Source organism: Micromys minutus, assembly GCF_963924665.1.
Source record: "Micromys minutus genome assembly, chromosome: 9".
In the NCBI taxonomy this organism is placed as follows: domain Eukaryota; kingdom Metazoa; phylum Chordata; class Mammalia; order Rodentia; family Muridae; genus Micromys; species Micromys minutus.
In genome coordinates, this window is record NC_137978.1 from 9146537 (window position 1) to 9164908 (window position 18372).

General features: G+C 37.9%; 1 protein-coding gene across 1 annotated transcript in view; it reads left to right on the forward strand.

Annotated features, from left to right (window-relative positions):
• Positions 1-493: 493 nt before the first annotated feature.
• The window catches only part of LOC308423950 (uncharacterized protein C1orf87 homolog), a gene marked incomplete at both ends in the record, with an annotated part of 58211 nt that continues 40332 nt past the window's right edge, over positions 494-18372 (forward strand). The window contains 2 exons of the mRNA XM_080920776.1: positions 494-600; positions 11935-12169. Coding sequence (XP_080776902.1) covers positions 494-600; positions 11935-12169 — 342 coding nt within the window. The remainder of the gene's footprint in view (positions 601-11934; positions 12170-18372) is intronic.

Here is an 18372-nt window from a genome sequence, read left to right on the forward strand (position 1 = left end):
ACACTGTTGATACCCAATCTTCTTAGGCTCTGTGATTTAATAGTAGAGAAGCACATGCATTATGTAATACAAGTTGTACACAGCATAGAAGCTGCCATTCCTCCCCATCCCCCAGTAAGATAGTGAGACTTCTCCAAGAAGCATTTAGAATAAATTGCTTATGTCTGAGCTGGATAAGGACTAGCTGCAATAAAGCATCTGGATTACTTGAGAGGAATTGAGGGGAGGTATTTTAACAAGGGTTTTTACACTTGTAGGCTGGACTTCTCAAAGGACATGAATTTCATCTTTTGCTTCTAGAAAAAATCATGGAATGTAATGATCTTGTACTGTTCTTGATTTTTTTTCAAACATTTTTAACTAAGTCACTATACTGAAACGGTCTATAGGACCTCTTCACAGGTTCTGCTGTCATTGTGGATGAGAAATCTATAACTACTTGGACTTGTTTATTTTCCTTCTCTAAAGGTCTGACAAGATTTGGAGAGGGATCATGTCTTCACCTTGGAAGACCCCACAAAGTTCAGTGCCAATGCCAGAGATGATAGTAAAAATTATTGGAAGTAAACACTTTCGCTACTTCATAGAAAAGCCAGTGACGTAAGTCTCTTCTCTGAAAAAATGACTGTTTCTTAGACAAAAGTGCCATGCTGACTAAATTAAGCCATTAAAATGTAAAAGTAGAAGCAAAACAGGGTTGATAACTCCATGAGCAATTTTTCTGATACTTTCATCCTTATAATTCCTCAATTCTCTTTAATTACATAGGCTGATTTTGCAGATAGATGGGAAATGTGAGCATTATGACACTAATAAATATTAATGGAGTATTGCTGCTTCTCCTAGTCAAGTTTGTAATCCACCACATGCATTAATTTGGTGGTGGGAAGGAGACAGGGAGGGAGACTATTAGTCAATTTGTTGTGAATTACAAGGGTGGGATTAATGACAAATCGCACCTCATAAGGCTTTTCCTTACTCTTTACCTTTGCTCCTTCTCTAAGCCACTTCTCAGAGATCAGCCAACATGTCTTTCCTCCCTTCCATTAACGACATCGTGCTTGAGTAGGGTCATTCAGATATCTTTAATGTTAACTAGGTACTTGGCACAGAAGACCATGACAAGTTCTTTCCTGTAGATTTTTAGCTGTTTTTTTAAAAGAAAGGAATGCCAATTACACCCATTTTCCTCAGGAAAGTCCATAGCCTTTCCCTCCTAAGTTGATTTCTTTGTTTCTTTCTGCTACTGTGTTATTGAACATAGCTGTGAGAAGTCACACTTACTAAAGACAAGACAAGCAGTCAAAGCATACTTTAAAAACAAGTGCCCTGGGTCTTCCTTAAGATAAATAGATGCAGAGTCTCTGAATGGAGGGCCTATGACCATTGTCTTCCAAATGGATAAGCAATTGCTTTTCCTCCTTCTCTACCAGCCTTGTCACCCAGAGCAATTCCAACATGAAGGCTGGCATCAGCCACGTCTGCACAGACTAACACGTGAACAGGGCAGGATGGGGGTCACCATTTTGAGATCATTGCAGAACAGAGCGATGGGAGTTTTAATTATAGACCTGTTCTTCCTGGTCAGTTGACATTGACAAAAATGTAGTGATATGTGTGGTCTTCTATTATTGTCTATAAGGCAGGAATTTAATGGGACCTGCATAGTAGGTTGCGGGGATTAAAAGTATGTGGGCAACTTGCAGTGCACAGGACATCTCATATACCTATTAAGTGATTCTGCTATTGTTATTGAAGTATATCTTTCCAAGGATACAAAGGGTTTAATGAAAATCAAATACCATCCTATGAAAAGGACGGCATTTCATTTATACTCTAAGCCTAAGAAACATAATATGTTCTATTTTATAGATGAAGAAACTGTGAGGAGGTAAATATCCATTTCAAGATCTTTTCCAATCTTCTGTCACCATATGAAAGCAGAAAGAATTATCAACAGAGCATATGTCCCACAGTGATACAACACCACCACACTACATGTTTCTCTTCATAAAGCTGGCTAGCTCTAGCCCATTCAAAACCTCTGGCTTTAAGGATGTTAAGTGTAGTTTGTTTGGAAAAAGCAAGTGAGGAGGAGCCCTTGCTTAATTTAAATAGTAAAGGAGTAAACGTTACATTAAGTAAATTGTGAAGTAAAAGCAATAGTTCTTACTCAAATGAGACAATGTAAAAGTGGCATTGTTTTATTGTAAGATAGGTTTTCTCTGAACTTAACGCTGTTGTTGCTTGAGTGCCACAGGCAATTAACATGCTTTGTTAGAATAATCCCCAGCAGTTCAAAAGTGAACAGTTGTCAACAGCCTACTTGTTGCTGATACGAAGGAGATCAACAGCCATCATGTTCCCTAAGTCCCAAAATACCAAAACATGGAGCTGCTAAATCTGAAAAGGCTGTGGCTTTGAGTTGAATCAATTAGTAAAACTCTGCATAAGAAGTTTAACTAAATACCAAAGGGGGTGTCATCAAAGGGAAAATCTGAATTAAAGACTAAAGCAAAAGAACTATGAAAAGGAGTGGAAACAGGTTTAGCTGAGATTTTCTCCAGGACATTATTGAAGAGGAAATATAACCTCGAACTTGAAGACCTAGAACTGTGGATGATCTTCTTACTCTGTCAATGTGCCAGAAACCACAGAATTTATTTTTTCACAGTTGTGGCTGTTAGAGATTTATCACTCAGGTAAGCATCAAGCAGATTTCCCTCCAGAGGTGCCAGAAAACAATTTCCATGTGTCCTATGCACTCTTGCTTATCATTAGGGTTTTGGTACATATGACTTTTCCATGTTTGCACCTGTATTCACATCCCTATTTTCATAAAAATTCTAGTCAACCATATTGTAAGCCCACTATATTAATTAGATATTCACACACACACACACACACACACACACACACACACACACACGGTATAAGAATTGAGACTTACACATAGTAATCTCGATGGTAACACAATTTTCCCCATAACAACCACCCACCCGTATCACAAATAACGTAACTGAGGGATGCTGTTATACTCCTGTTTTCTGCATTCATTATTAGATTAAAATATGCTCAAGGCCTATTTAATATAATTAAGTTTTCATAAAGAAAGTTAATCTATGAGCTTTGAAGAATGAGGCAAATTTTACTGTGGTTTGTACTGTCACCATTTCTCTTTAAGATTTCATCCAAACCTTCCAAGTCAGCTCTTTGCTTCTGCCTTTCTTGTCCCCTAGTGGACTGTATGAAGCCTTGCTTTTACAGTGTCATGCATGAACAGCCTGAAAATCCAGCATGAATCCCACAATAGCAGATCCCAAGCTCCCTATTCAGATAGACTAAGGCAAGATTGCTTTTTAAATGACTTCGCTATTGACTCCTATACATTCTAGAGTGAAAATCCTCATTCTTCACCATGGCCAGAAGGATTCTTCTAAAATACAAATCTAAGGTACCTGAAAGCTCCCACAACACCCCTGAGTATTTTATTATGTTGAGGCTTCTTATATCTCTGTCTCTCCCCTTTAACTGTGAAGTCCTGTGCACAAAACTGTATCCTCCCCACAAAGTACAAAGTCTTCTACATGTTGAAAGCTGAGTAAGTGAATTAGAGTAACACAGTTGCCAAGAAAAGTAAAGATCTAACAATGTTTCCTTGCTTTAAAGGATTTCAGGCCTGTGATCTCAAGCTTTCAAATTGCATGCAGATGTTACTCAGGATTCCTCAATAGTCTTTGATAGCTCCTAAATAGGAAGATATGCCTTTATCTTATCTCCAAAATAGAGTAGGTAAAAATGGGGGATGAAATCCAGAGGCTTGTGACCAACCCTCGGACAAATTGTAGCCAAACAAGTTTAAGCACTAAACATGAAAGCAGTGATTTCCAAGGGTCAGGGCATCTTGACAAAAAGCAGATAAAAGTAGATTCAATTATACAGGCCTTCCTCTGACTGCTGGGACTAGGAGGCCAAATGAAAGGAATGAAAAGGTGTATTACTGTCAATTCTGATGACTTATCTCTCTCACAATGGCCCGATACAAGGCATACTATTGAGGTGGGTGATAGCTCGCTGTTTATTTTGCCATGGCTAACAGCACAGTCCGACAGACCAAATACATCTGACCAAAACAGGTTTATTGTGCCCAGGTTTCTGGAGATTTAGGGTTGAGGTGGGTTGCATCTGATGACAGACTTCTTAATGGAGGTCTTGAAGTGCTGCAGACAAACATGGCAGCTAAGGAAATAGTGCAGGCATGATTTTCTTTTTATCTGTTCTTTCTACTCTTCTTTTCAAATCGCATAAATCTATCATGTGGTTGATTCTACTCTAGACATTTATTTAGTCCGAAACCCATCATAAAATTCCCACTCTAAAAATAATAACTTGGTTACGTGTTCATCTTCAGTATCTCTCAATGGAGAATAAAGTCCAATGAGTTTCAGATGGCATAGACCATATCAAAACTAAAATTCACATGAAAATAGTGGTTGTTAGGTGACAGAATGACTGATAATTCTCCTTTCTGGAAATGGGGGTGTTTATGTGTTATACTTTTTAACATGAAATCAAGGAAAACCTAGAACTCATCATAGTCAAAGTGCAATGACAGATTGATAAGAGACCCTGGCAAGAAAATATGCTACAACCAAACCTCATGGTTCATACCAGGCTTCTCCTTGGGTAAGTATTTATGGTCAGGGTTACATGACTTAAGGACTTAGGTTTCTGTCTGTGTTTGTACTAAGCATGAACTGAGATACTCAGAAAGAGAGATTCTCCCCCTCTGTACTCAGTACTCAAGGGACACAGTGTATGAGGAACCCCTTCACAGTAAAGACGAAGGCAGCAGGGAGTATTAGAGAAGATCCTTAGGACAGAGCTATAATAAGTATCGGTAAATTGATAACATTGATGAGCTAAATTCATGAACAGAACTGAAATGTGTATATTCTAAAAATAATCATTCCAATAAATACAGTTGACCTCTATGATAGCTTCCAATGTCAAAGGTCAGTAACACATCTTTTTATTCTTTAGATACTCAGTGATCACTAGAGCAGTATCAGGTAGGCTCTATGCAAAGCTTTAAGGGGGATGATTGCACACAATTATAACAGTTTATCTTGGTATCATAAGTCCATGTTCTCTCTAGTGTTTTCCTCACAGAATTTTCTTAAAGAACAAAATTTTGTCACTTTTAATCCTCTGAAGTCATTTCCAATAATAAATCTTTTGATATGTTCAAACTGTTTGAAGTTTCAATAGATTTAGAGAATAATGTATTCCATGGGGAACCATCATGATCCTCTTCACAGGTATGAATGAGCACTTTCTGATGACTGAGCCTTGGGGATTCAGTGGGGCACATAGAGTGTTAGTGGCAGAATAAACAGCAAGCCGTAAGCACTCACGTGGAGACAATATAATTAGAAAACAGAAGAGGAAATGATACAAAATGGATTCTCAAAAGGCCTTTCTGGACAGGCAACATTTGCGTGTGTCTCTGTAGAAACAGAGCAGAGTCATGCATAAGACTAACCACAGCACAGCAGACAGTAAGAAGTCCTGAGCTGACCTTACCAGTGTTTCTGCAGTCACGGTCCTACTAGACTTCACTTCTTTATAAAGGAGCATGCCTCCTCTGTTCTGAAGAAGAGGTTGCAACTTTCCACAGGTTCAGGTATCAGATAACTGGCCCTTCTAGCAACTGCAACAAACAAGAAGGCCACTAAGTTGCAAGCACAGAGCAAAACTACAACAAACACACAACACAAAGAATGTGTGAAATCAGAGAGGCCAACGAGGTTCTGTGTGAGCCATGGTGCGAACTCCGCTTTATGCAGGACAGGAATCTGTTGAAAAATTGAGAGCAACAGAGAATAAATACATAGTGTTTACACTTTGCAAGCCATGGTTCTGGCTGCTGAGTGATAGACAAACTAAGGGTGATGAAGTAAAGAGAGAGACCATTTAGAGCACCTTAAGTGTAATCCAGGAAAGAGAAACTGAAGCTTTTATGTAAATGTGCAATAATCTTTGCCATTTAACATTTTCATATCAGTACATGATGGGTTGGAATATTCCAGGACTGAGAATAAAACTTGATGATGAAATAATTATCTAGGATGGGCCAGACTTGGACTTCAATTCTGAATACCGGGGAAGAAGTAAGTATCAAGGTACAAAGGAAATGTTGGGAGAATAAATATCGCCAGTAATCTTCTAAAATATACAGTTGAGAGATAATTAAAAGCATTGCTGCTTCCTCAGAGGAGGCAGGTCCCTAGGTGGCAGTTTACAACTGTCTATATCTCCCAGAGATCTGGCACCCTCTGCTGGCCTTCAAGGGCTGCAGGCACACTGGTGGTGCACATATATAACTTCATCTTATACTCATGCACACAAATCAAAAATAAATACTCCTTACAAAGCCTGATAATCAGAGCAAATGCTGTTGTGTCCATTGGCATAAGATCAAAATGATGAATATGTGAAAACCTTTCTGTCCTAAGCATTTTATACTTCATTTAGCTGCCCCTTTTCACCTACAGTGGCTATATTAGTTAAATGTCTGTTTGCTCTGAAAACGTGTAGCAAGAAGCAGCTCAGGAGTGGAAAGTTTTATTTGGGTCCTCAGTCAGAAGGTCCGCAGCAGAAGCATGGGACAGCTGGTCACACTGCATCCCCAGGGAGGAGTGTAGAGCTTGCTGGGACTCGGCTTGTGTTCTCCTTACTCACTCAGTAACTCCAGTCTAGACAGATATGCTGGGTCTTCCCTCTCAGTTCATCTAATCTTGAAACTCTCTTATGCATGACAGTTTGTCTCCTAGTTGAATCTAGATCCTTCCAAGTTAACAGTATTAACTGTTTCCATGGGTGTTGTGGATTCCTTCTGTTTAGTTTTGTACTCATCTGAAGTGTTGTGAGAAGTACAACAATACATAAGACATACGTAATGCATGCACATAGTATAAGACACAGGCAGAAACCTTCAGTTTATGACATCCTGGAGAATAATAAGGAAAATGTGTGCCCACTGAATCCAGGCATTGAGACTATATGGTAAAAGTTGTCAGTGTATCATTGAAAATTCTGATTTTTTTTTTAAAGAAAGAAAACTTTGAACTAAAATCCCAAGTATTATTTGAAATGCCTATACCTCACACCCTAGACAAAATAAGTCTCTTAGCATGAACAGAGGTATTGCAAGTGAAGAAGGTAACTAAGAGCAATCCTACCTCAAAATTTGACAACAGACCCAGACAGGTAATTCACAAAAGAAGGTATGAGCAACTGATATGGGAAATTTAGCCTGCACTATATGAGAAGAAGGGTATATAGTAATGAGATATTATTTTTACAAACCAAGTTAAAATTACTTTTAAAATGAAAATATTCAGAGTTGACAAGGCTTAGAAAATGTGAAGGTCTTTAAAAAGTGTGTGTGCATTCAAAACATTAGATATGTATATACTTCCATTTAATAGGAGCATAATATCAGATTCTGTCTTAGTTGAGGTTTTTCTTTGCAGTAATAAAACACCAAACCCATAAATACTTGGGAAGAAAAGTTTATTTCACCATATAGTTCTCAGTCACACTCCATCTCTGAAAGAAGTTAAGAACACAAATAGGGCAGGACCCTGAAGGAAGAATGTGATACAGAGGCCACAAAAGAATGCTGCTAATTGCTTGCTCCTTGTGGCTTGCTCAGCCTGCTTTCGTATAGGACCCAGGACCACAAGCCCAGGTGTGACACTGCTTTTCCCCCACCAATCATCAATAAAAATTAAAAATGGACAACAGGCCAATCTACTGAGTACAATGATTAGCTTGGAGAGAGGTTTACTGGCATAGAAATAAGGAGGTAAGAATAACACACAAAGACAAACAAAAGACAAGATTTCTGGTACAAGACACAGAACTGTAAATAATGAATGGAGATTTCAGAAGAGCAGAGATACTGAGATATTATTTACAATTTAAAAGTAAATCACAGCAGAGAACAATTGCTGGTTGGATCATGTACTAATTTTATACCCTTCAAAATAAGAATCATTTGAGAACTCTGCTATACTCTCTAAAATCCGTCAGTATAAATGGGCTGAAAATGTAAACTTACTATTTTCGTTAATGTCAGAACATAGCTCAATGGTATAAAGAGTTGCACTACTTTGGGATTGTAACTTTTGGGATTATGCTGTTTTGGGGAATGTATAAACACAGGCTGAATGAACATTTTGATGTTCTACAAAGTCGAAAGCTTAGAATATTGAATAGAAATTACTCAAGGATAGTTTTCACCAAAATTTAATTCCTGTTTTAAAGACAAGGTCTAAAACCCCAGTGTTTAATTATGAATTATTTTTAAGTTAAGGTATGAAACTGAGACACACAGGCTTTGGAGCCACATGAATCTGGATTAAAGTCACAATCTCTATTACAAGCATTAAGTAAATTACTTAACTGCTTTGATTACTGATTTTTGCCGTGACAATAATACCAACTTTGAAAACCATAAATTCACCACAAAGTGTGGTGTATGTATACATTTATGACATACATTTATGTGTGGTGTTGTGTTCATTTATTATGTCACTAGTGATGGAGCAGTGATTTGATTGGACCTAGGTATAGGAGTAAAATTAATATCATTTTAACACCTTTCTGGAAACTAAATCTTTTGTCTTATCCCCGTAGCATAAAAAAAAGGAAAGAACAATAGTAAAAACCCTCATATATTTACACAATAACATTTTCAACATACTGTATCACAGACTTTGTTCTTCGGCTACTATGGTATTTTAGTTACAGTGATATTTTAGGTGTATTGCCTCCCAATTGTTATGTTTAGCATCTTTCTAAAAAATAAGAAGAGATGCAATCTCTGATTGTGCTGATGATCTCTTATGACTTTCAATAAGAATGAAAATTAGATCTCCAGTCTCTGTGCTGTCAGTCTTGGGAGCCTACTCTAGAGGATAGTTGGCACGTGATTGGGAATTGGAGGCATCGATTGGCTGCCAAGGCTGGCATACATTTTGGATGGCATCTGGTGACCTTTAGCTGAGACCCCTGGGTACTCTATTTGAGATTTTTATGTAATCCAAATTAAATGTGTGCACTATTGAGGTGGAGTTGCACGGAAGGGTCATCAGGACCCTGCATCACAAAGTCAAAGATGCTGCTACTCACACTGTAGTGTTTCTCTTTAGCCCTAGCAATCTGAGCTTCATCAGTGGGGAGCCCTAAAAGCCTAGTTGCAGGAATTCTCCAATATGGTTGAGAGAACAGTTGGGCAGCTTACCCTCCTTTTTGATCACTCAGCAGCATTGTAATAAACCCTAGTTACTCTAGCCAGGGATGCTACTGAGTTCCTCATAGTAATCCTTGGATCAGAAGCTAAGGCCAGAAGTAGGTGTGAGGAAGCTAACTGCCAGTTTCCAACACACTATGGATGCTGTGTTTTCCCTTTTCTTTTAAAATGGCAAATTTCTATTTTCAGAAAAGTAGGTATCTAACACACCACCTAGAAGAAAGAACTGTGAGTTTGTGAACAACACAACAAGAAATGTGTGTTGAAAAGATGTTTGTGCTAAGCAGAGACACATGTCACTTCTCAGCTGGAGAGTCTATTTCATGCTAATTTTTAAAGTGCTATGTATTTTTTTAAGACAGTTTTTACTTGAAACAGACCTAACAGGTTATTTTTGGTTTCACATCTACTGTGGTTGTTCTAAGAGACAGGAAAATACACTGCTGAATTTCTTGGGCATTTCTGTCTTGAGTCTGCCACAAGAAGGATTTTATAGGTAAATAAAGAAAAAAATGATACTGGTTCTTTGCCTTTACCCAGAATTGTTATGTCTCCTACATGGTCTTCAAAGTCAATACTTCCTGCTTTGGTGGTCTCTTCCTTTGTTTTTGAATCCTAGTTCAGTCCCAAGCTCCCATGCCCACCCTATTGCCTAGAGGGTATAAAGCTGGCCATTCTAGTAGAGTTTTTAAATCAGAGTCTACCTCTGAAAAGCCATATAGTCATATGAAATCTCTGAATCTCAGTTTCTTCATCTGGAAATGAAGAGAATCTGCCTTCTTTGGGATGGATTTAGGAACTAAATTAATTGAGAGATGGAAAGGGCTATATAGTTGGCATCATGAAAGCGAACAGTCAGTGATACCTTTGTTTTACTAGTTAGCACAGATAATAGTTATGTCTCTCTCCTTTGAACACCAAATAGAACTAATTCTTAGCCCTGATCACTAGACGTGAATGTGTTAGGCACGTATATTTGTGGGATTTATGCCAAATTCTCAAGATATGTTAGAGAATTATATTTACACTGACATAAAAGCATGTGCCTTGTTTCTGTTTCTCACTCGAGTTTCTCAAACACCATATAGTCATGCAGGAAATGCCCAGTTCAAGAAAGGGAAAGATGCTAGTACCCCAAAGACCCACACACTCCCTTCTACAATCTATATTAACCCCTACAGATAACCACTATCTTGACTTTTAAACCAAGATTAGAATAACTCTAAATGTTATAGTTTGTATTATTTTAAATACAAATTTAATTATGTTGAATAAAAACATTTTTTCAGTATATTTGTCAAATATGCACTTTTTCTCTTTTTTGCCTTTAACTGTTGTCTTTGGACTTCACATATGTGGCAAAGGCATAGTTCTAGGTGAACATCGCTGTCTCCTTTCCCTGCATTTCCATGAGGTATACTGAGTACTGTCAGAGGAGAGCATCCATGCTCTCAAACTGGTCTCACAAAAGTCTGTTCTTCATCTTTCCAGGCTAGCAAACTGACCTCATTTCTCATTCAGCCACTAGGTCTCTTTTTCACTCTTCATAGTGAAAAATTCAAACAATTCCTCCTTAATTTTGACTTTACATAACATACTTTCCCAGTGAGAAAGTAACTGTCTTATTAGCAGAGATTAAGAGGTTAGAAGTTACTAACCTGTTGCTACCATACATACAAATGAGGCTGCACATATCCCTGATGTCATCTTTCATGCCCTGGGCCTCTCTGACACACCTCTTATTGGATCTGGTTCATTGTGTTTCTTCAGTGGTGTCTTCTTCACATCAATGTTTCAATGTGTGAAAATATTTGGCATCTCTAAAGACCAAATCTCTGACCCCTTGCTTAGGATATGACAGTATTCATATGACTAAACTAGAAACCTATTTATTGCAGAGCACACTGATGATTGAAACTGTCATCTGGGCCTCTTTCTAGAAACATCTTTTTGTTTTGCTGCTGACTCGATGCTCCTGTGTTCTTCCCTGAATTCCCAGAAATTTCTTTCTGCTCACCTTTTAGGAACCATCAACTTTCCTTTTTATAGATGTTAATCTGAGTTCTCTCTAAACTTTTTTTTTTCCATTTCATTATGAAATGTCAAAATGTTACAGAAATGATGCCCATAAAACTACAGATATATGCAAAGGACCACTCATAGCTTAACTTGGATTAGATCAACAAATACAGGAGCATCCGAGAGAACATTGAGAGACAAAGAGTCTTGGGGTCAAACAACTGTGGAGAGACAGAGCAGGCGTGGGCCTTGCCAAGCATCCGACTTTCTTCCATTTCTAGGTGCAAATGCTTATGTGAGTAAGTCGTGAGTAATGTACTCATGATCAGTGTTCACTTCTTGTAGTAAGTTATCTGGAGCAGATACTCAGTCGATTAGGAAGCGAGAGGAGAAAAATAATCTGATAAGAGAGATGGTGGCATGGTGCTTTCAAGTACTTGATGTTTAGACAGACAACCATGCTTACCATTACATCTCACAGGGCTGCTACTGCTGTTCACGCTTCCAGACTCACACCTTCTGCTTCCCGTGCCAATGTTGTATATGATGATGAGTGTTCCTTCAGACTGACAAGGTGGAAACTCTCTTCACAGAAATCAGAATGAGAGGTTGAAGACAGAACCTCAAACCTCACTCCAGAATTCCAGGACTGATTACTCAAGAGAGGTGAGCAGAGTCCTGCCAAGACCCACTGACTCTTCTGAGCAACAAATAACCACTAACCCATGTGATAAGGAAGAAAGCAAGAACACAAACAGCAGCCAGAAACCAGAGAGCAATCAAAAGTTTTTAACCAGAGTACTCAGTAACAGATTCCAGGATGGCAAGGTAAGTAACAAGAAATAGCCAAGCTTTTCTTGGTAATTCATTTAAAAAGTACAGAGGAAAAACATAAATTCATGCAAACACATACAAATAGCAATGATTACTTTTTCATAGAAATAGAATAAATGCATCTTTTTCAACTTGAAAACAAATTTTGAGATTTTGTGTATTCCGATGTTGTCTATGGCAAACTGAGTTGGACAACATAACAGTGGCAAACTCACTGGTGTCACTAGCCATGTGTCTTATGTTTATGTTATATTGCTGTGATAAGCACCTGATCAAAAGCAACTTAGGGAAGAAGAAATAATTTGTTTTATCTGGTAGCTTATAGTCTACCATGAAGATAAATAATAGATATAAGAAAGCAAGAACCTTGAGACCTGAACTGAAGCAATGACCATTGGGGGATGTTGCTTATTTGCTTGCTCTCCTTGGCTTGCCCAGACTGATGTCTTATATAACTCAGGACCACCTGACCAAGTGTAGCACCACCACAAATGAGCAAGGACATACCTACATCAGTCAATAAACCAAATGCCTCACAGACTTGCTGAAAGGCCACTCTGAAGGGAGCATCTTCTAGGTTGCCTCTTGTCAAATGACTCTGCCTTTTGTCTAGTTGACAAGAATATAACGAAAACACCATGTGAGGTCCCAGCCTGTAGGAGAAATAAAGTCTGTCTGCATTCACATTACAAGAAAAAAAGATTATTAATTTTCAAAAGCTCATTGCATTCCTGTCTAAATATCAAATCCTCTGTGCCCTAAAGTGTCTTGATATAAATACCAGACTCTACTAGTACCCATATGAACAATCCATGAAAACTGTCTTTGAGGAGGATAAATCTAAGTGATTAGTAATTTGAAATTAAAATGCAAGTATAGCACCAATGAAAAACTGGACCAAATAAAGACCAAACTAAAGATTCATTGATAACAAAGAGCCATTCCCAAAAAATTACTGAATTTTTAATTAAACGGATACATAGACTCGGTTGGTTTTTTGCAATGCTGCCAAGCATTAAGTGACAGCCAGATATTTTAGTAGAATACTGATTAAAGTCTGCATAAAACTCAAAGAGAAATTTTTTAACTTATAATTTTAATAGCTCTTTAAAAACTCACCAAGATACTTGTTAGAGTTTATCCATAGGAGGAAACAGAATGACTATGGATTCTAACCTTCTGTGCATAAGAACCAGGCAAAGGACTGTGTGTGTAGAATACTTGCCAGCCCACCAGTGTATTTCAGGATTCATTCTGAGGGTTCTGATTGAACACTGAAGTTCATTTATGAAAGTAACATGACCAGTAAGTTAGTGGGACAACTAAGGCTAAAACTCAGGCCTTCTGACCCCCATTTAGTGTTTTCTATTGGCTTTCCCATGGTGAGTTCTTGAAGGCATTGTCTGTTTAAAGCAGGAAATAATAAACTAGCAAGATTAAAATAGTATTGTATGAACATCTAAAAGTCTCTGGGTTTCCCTGTAATTTTGACTCTAGCACTGATAAATTTTCCTCTATTTTGTCATTCTCAAGAAAGACATTAGTAATAATACTACAGTCAAAAATTCGTTCTTTATTATGGTCAGTTACTTTCAGGTACATATTTTTTGCATTTTGTGCATTGCATTACCAGATGCACATGCCACTGTTGTTTCTCTATTGTGATGGATGACAACCTGAGATTCCAAGTTAAAGTGACTCACAGGTATGAATAGGATGCCTAACCCACTTTTGCCACTGTTGCCACTTCTATTTTCTGTCTCCTCCTCTTCTTCCTCCTCCTCTTCCTCCTCCAGCTTCTACTCCTCCCTCCCCCTGCTCCACTTCCTCCTCTTACTTCTTTTACTCCTCTTCTTCCTCCTCCTTCTCTACCTCCTCTTCTTCTACACAAGATGCAATATATCGAAAACTGGCTTCAAACTCTGTGTAGCTAACCTCTTACCCTTTCTTTTCCTCTTGAATACTAGGATGTCAGGCATGTACCCTCATGCCTGGTGTATATGGTGGGGAGGATGAAACTCAGGGCTTGTGTGTGCTAAAAAGCACTATACTAATTGTGCTACACAGTAAGCCTCTGTTTTATTTAAATTTTAATTGATTTCCCCAATCATAAACTACTACACAATTGCTAGAAGACAGTATAATAAAAATAATTAAAGCTTAAAATAGAAAACTAATAGCTTTCTACCCACTAGATGTTGATATAGAGTGAGAATCATTACATATATATTTTCCCCTCTCCTCCTCAGTTCATTTCGTGTCAAGGGTTCTTCCATCAGCATGAAATGGGTTCTTTCTATGCTGTAAGTTCAGCAGTCCTTTACTCCCATGTCGAGCTAGCAGACATCATTTGCCATGGCCCAAGCACTCGTCTAAGCCATTAACATGTATTAACTAATTTCTCCCACAGATCATCCAGTTGTGAAAGGAACATGTTAGTTCACGGATAAGGAAACAGAGACAAGGACAGTTGCCTTGCCAATATCGTAATGCTGAGAAGTCTCAATCTGATTATTCTAGCACAGATTCTAGGCACTGCTGTTTCCAGATTGAGTGTGTTCCTTTGCTTTGGTGAAATGAAAGTCCTTGTAGCACAGAAGTTAACTCCATATTCGATGTCCACCCACCTATATTCAGGTTCTCACTGGTGACATGGTCCGAGCAATTATACCATGACCACCAGAAAGAAGTTTGCTGTGTCAGCAGTTCAGCTCATGGGCTTCCTCCATCTGGAGAATTTGCTGGCTCTACAAGACCAAAGGGAAATAACTTTTTTCTCCCCACCTAGAATTCATCATGGGCTTTTGAGACTCAGTGTGGGACACCAGCTACCAAATACAGGAAGGCCTCCTGGGAGGTGTGGGGCCTGACTAATTGGTTCTGTCTGCCAGACAGGCATGTAATGCTGGCTTGCCAGATGGCAGCCACAGTTGCCTGGTACAGAAATCCTCATTACCACCTTGACTAAGTGGTAAATGGAATCCTGCTGTAGTTATAGAAACACACCAATCAAAATGACTTCTAGATCTTTATCACTCACACACAGATTAAAAATAAGCCTGGGATGTGGCCCACAATCTGGACAGATTAATTTGCTCCAAAACAGAAGTTAAAGACTGAGAAACGCTGGGACAGCACAAAGGAGGGCAAGCATCAGACAGTAGGTAGTACTCAAAGGGTCTCCTTAATAGGAGATAAGGCTTAACATGCCACAAAAACACAACATTTTATATTTTTAAGAATAGCAATACATCTAAAAATGAGCTAGACAAACCTTAATGGAGTTGTGTAAGGTCTCCTAGGATGCAGAATGGGTTATTTGTCAATATTCTTATTCTTGCCCTGGATAAACCTTTGAAAAATGTGTGTGGGTGTAACACACACACACACACACACACATACACACACATACACACATTCTCAGGAACATAAGTTGATATTTTTTTAAAGAAATGTGTGACTAACTTCAAAGACAGTAACACTATTTTAAAATAAAAATTAACGTGTGCTTATAGCATCTGGCAGCATGAAAATAAAAGTGTGAGTGCTTTCATTTTATCTATCACAGCCAATTGGTAAACAGCGTTCTTCAAAGACTCTTTGCATGGATGGCATGCAGCTATGCATCAGAACCCATGAGTTTTGCCTTCTTTACAGAGATGAATAGGCAGCTACAAAGGCTTCCCCACTTAGATGTGTATTTGCAGCTCAATTCCACGTGTTAAAAGATGAGTCTTTGCTCTTGCTCATCTTCCTTTGACCTGATCAAGCATGGTCTCAGTTTGTCTTCCAATTGCACCAGCAAGAAACCGAGATAGGTTTTCCTCCTCTCACTCCATAACTCTCACTTCCAGCCAGTCACTGAGTTCCCTAAATTAGTTTTTTCTTTTGTGCCTTCTCTTTATTTGCTTGTTTCTTCCATTTTTACTTTAGTCAGAGTCCTATTCTGTCTTACTGTGCAGATTTTAATAATCTTATTACTACTGGATTTTTTATTTTTTAAACACCCCTCTTGGTACTAACCAGCTATTGTAAGAAATCTTGTCATGTAATAACTTTTACTTGATGGTATAAAGCAATTACCATGTGTACTTACTTTGACAAGCATAAACTGGGCCAGCCTTTTTGATCCCAGATAGATTGGCAAGGTTGTCTCTAAACCCTAAATTTGTTTCAAGTATTACTTTTCTTAGTTTTATCTTTATTGTTTTTTTCTTTATTGTAATAATATATATATACGTCTTATATACTTATGATATATTATAACATAAAGAATGAATAGTTTTAAACACTATGTATTTGTGTATCTACACACACACACACACACACACACATACAAATACTAATGAAACAATTTTTAAAAGAAAATTTGAATTTGACAACAGAACAAGGAGAGATATGAAATGGCTTGGAAGGAGGAAAGGTAAAATGTAAAAGATGTTTATAACCTCAAAAATAAAAGCAGTAATCAAAATTTTTACAATAATTATATGTATAATCATGAAAGGAATAGCAATAAAACAGCACACACGTGTGTGTACGTATTATATTTTTTAGGACTAACTTCAAAACCTCTCAGCTGTACCCTCTACTTCAAACATTGAAAATTTATTGTTAATCCCCACTGCTATGAGAGAAAATTAAACCTCTTTCATCCAATTTTATCTAATCTGTTTCTTTTCACTAAAGTAGAGTTGTACCCCATGAATACGATTATCATATCTCGCCATAATTTTTATGCTATTTGACTTAAAATCATTAACTTTTTGAGAACTTGATACATTATCTACCCCACTCTGACCCATTTCACTCTTCCTTCAGCTGCTCCATGATCCCTCTTCCAAAGTTCATGACCTTAAAAAGAGCAATTCTGGAGGTACCAGAACTCTAAATTTAAGGATATATTAAAGAGCTTTAGAAATAAAAACAGCAGGGTATTCAAACACACACACACACACACACACACACATGCACACGCACATGTATACAAAACTAGATAGGTAGGCAAATTAACAAAATAGAAGGCCCAGAAATAAGTACATTTAACTATGGCCATTTCTTATTTGACATAGATGGCCAAAACAAACGAACAAACAAAACTATTGGAGAAGAGGGGACATACTCAATAAGAGTGCTGGGACACTTTACATCTAGATGTAGAAGAATGAAATTAGACTTATATTTATCAAGATTTAAGATTTATTAGGCTTCCAACATTTCTAATATCCCCTGGAAAAATTAACTGAATGCAGAATTTTTATGCTTTATTTTTTGACAGTTCTTACATGCCAATATCACAAAACTAGCATTGACTGAAGGTACTGCAGATATTTTTGGCATCCAAAAGCAGGATTTTGTATTGTTTTTAGACAGAGCACAGACTATAGCAATTTTTCCCCAAACACTAGATTCTGAAATAATTTTCACTTCCTGTCTTTCCTTTTCTCTCTCTCCTCTTTCTCTTCCTGTCTCTATCTCCGTCACCGTCTCTCTGTCTCTCTGTCTGTCTTTCTGTCTCTGTCTCTGTCTCTCTCTCTCTCTCTCTCTCTATATATATATATATATATATATATCTCACTCACTCTGCACATAATCTATTGGCATTTTTTATAGACAGAGCACAGACTATAGCAATTTTCCCCCCAAACACTAGATTCTGAAACAACTTTTCTCTCCCTGTCTTTCCTTTTCTCTTTCTCCTCTTTCTCTTTCTGTCTCTATCTTCCTCTTCTTCTCTCTCTGTCTCTCTGTGGCTCTCTCTCTCTCTCCTCTCACTCAGCACATACTCTATTGGCATTTTTTATATTTACTTCCCTTTTCTGTAATCTTTCTTCAGTTTCCTCCTTACCCTGTTAGCCTATCAAAATCTAACTTTTTCAAGCCTAGACAAAGGTGACATTGCCTGATGACCTGGACTGCTAAGCCCATGTTAGGTGAATCTATGAACTGCTCTAGTAGGGTTTTTTCTACTCTATCTTGTCCTGCTGTCATGGCTCCTTACTGTGCTTCTCACTGTTTTCAAGTTATGAGAGCAATGGAAAATCCCACTCTGTTTGTTCTAGGGACATACATACATGCATACATACATACATACATACATACATACATACATACACAATGTGTATGTGTGTTTTCTGCAAACCTCTGCTTTCCAGCTATGAAATAGAGCTAAAACCACAGGGTTGCTAGAGGAGAAA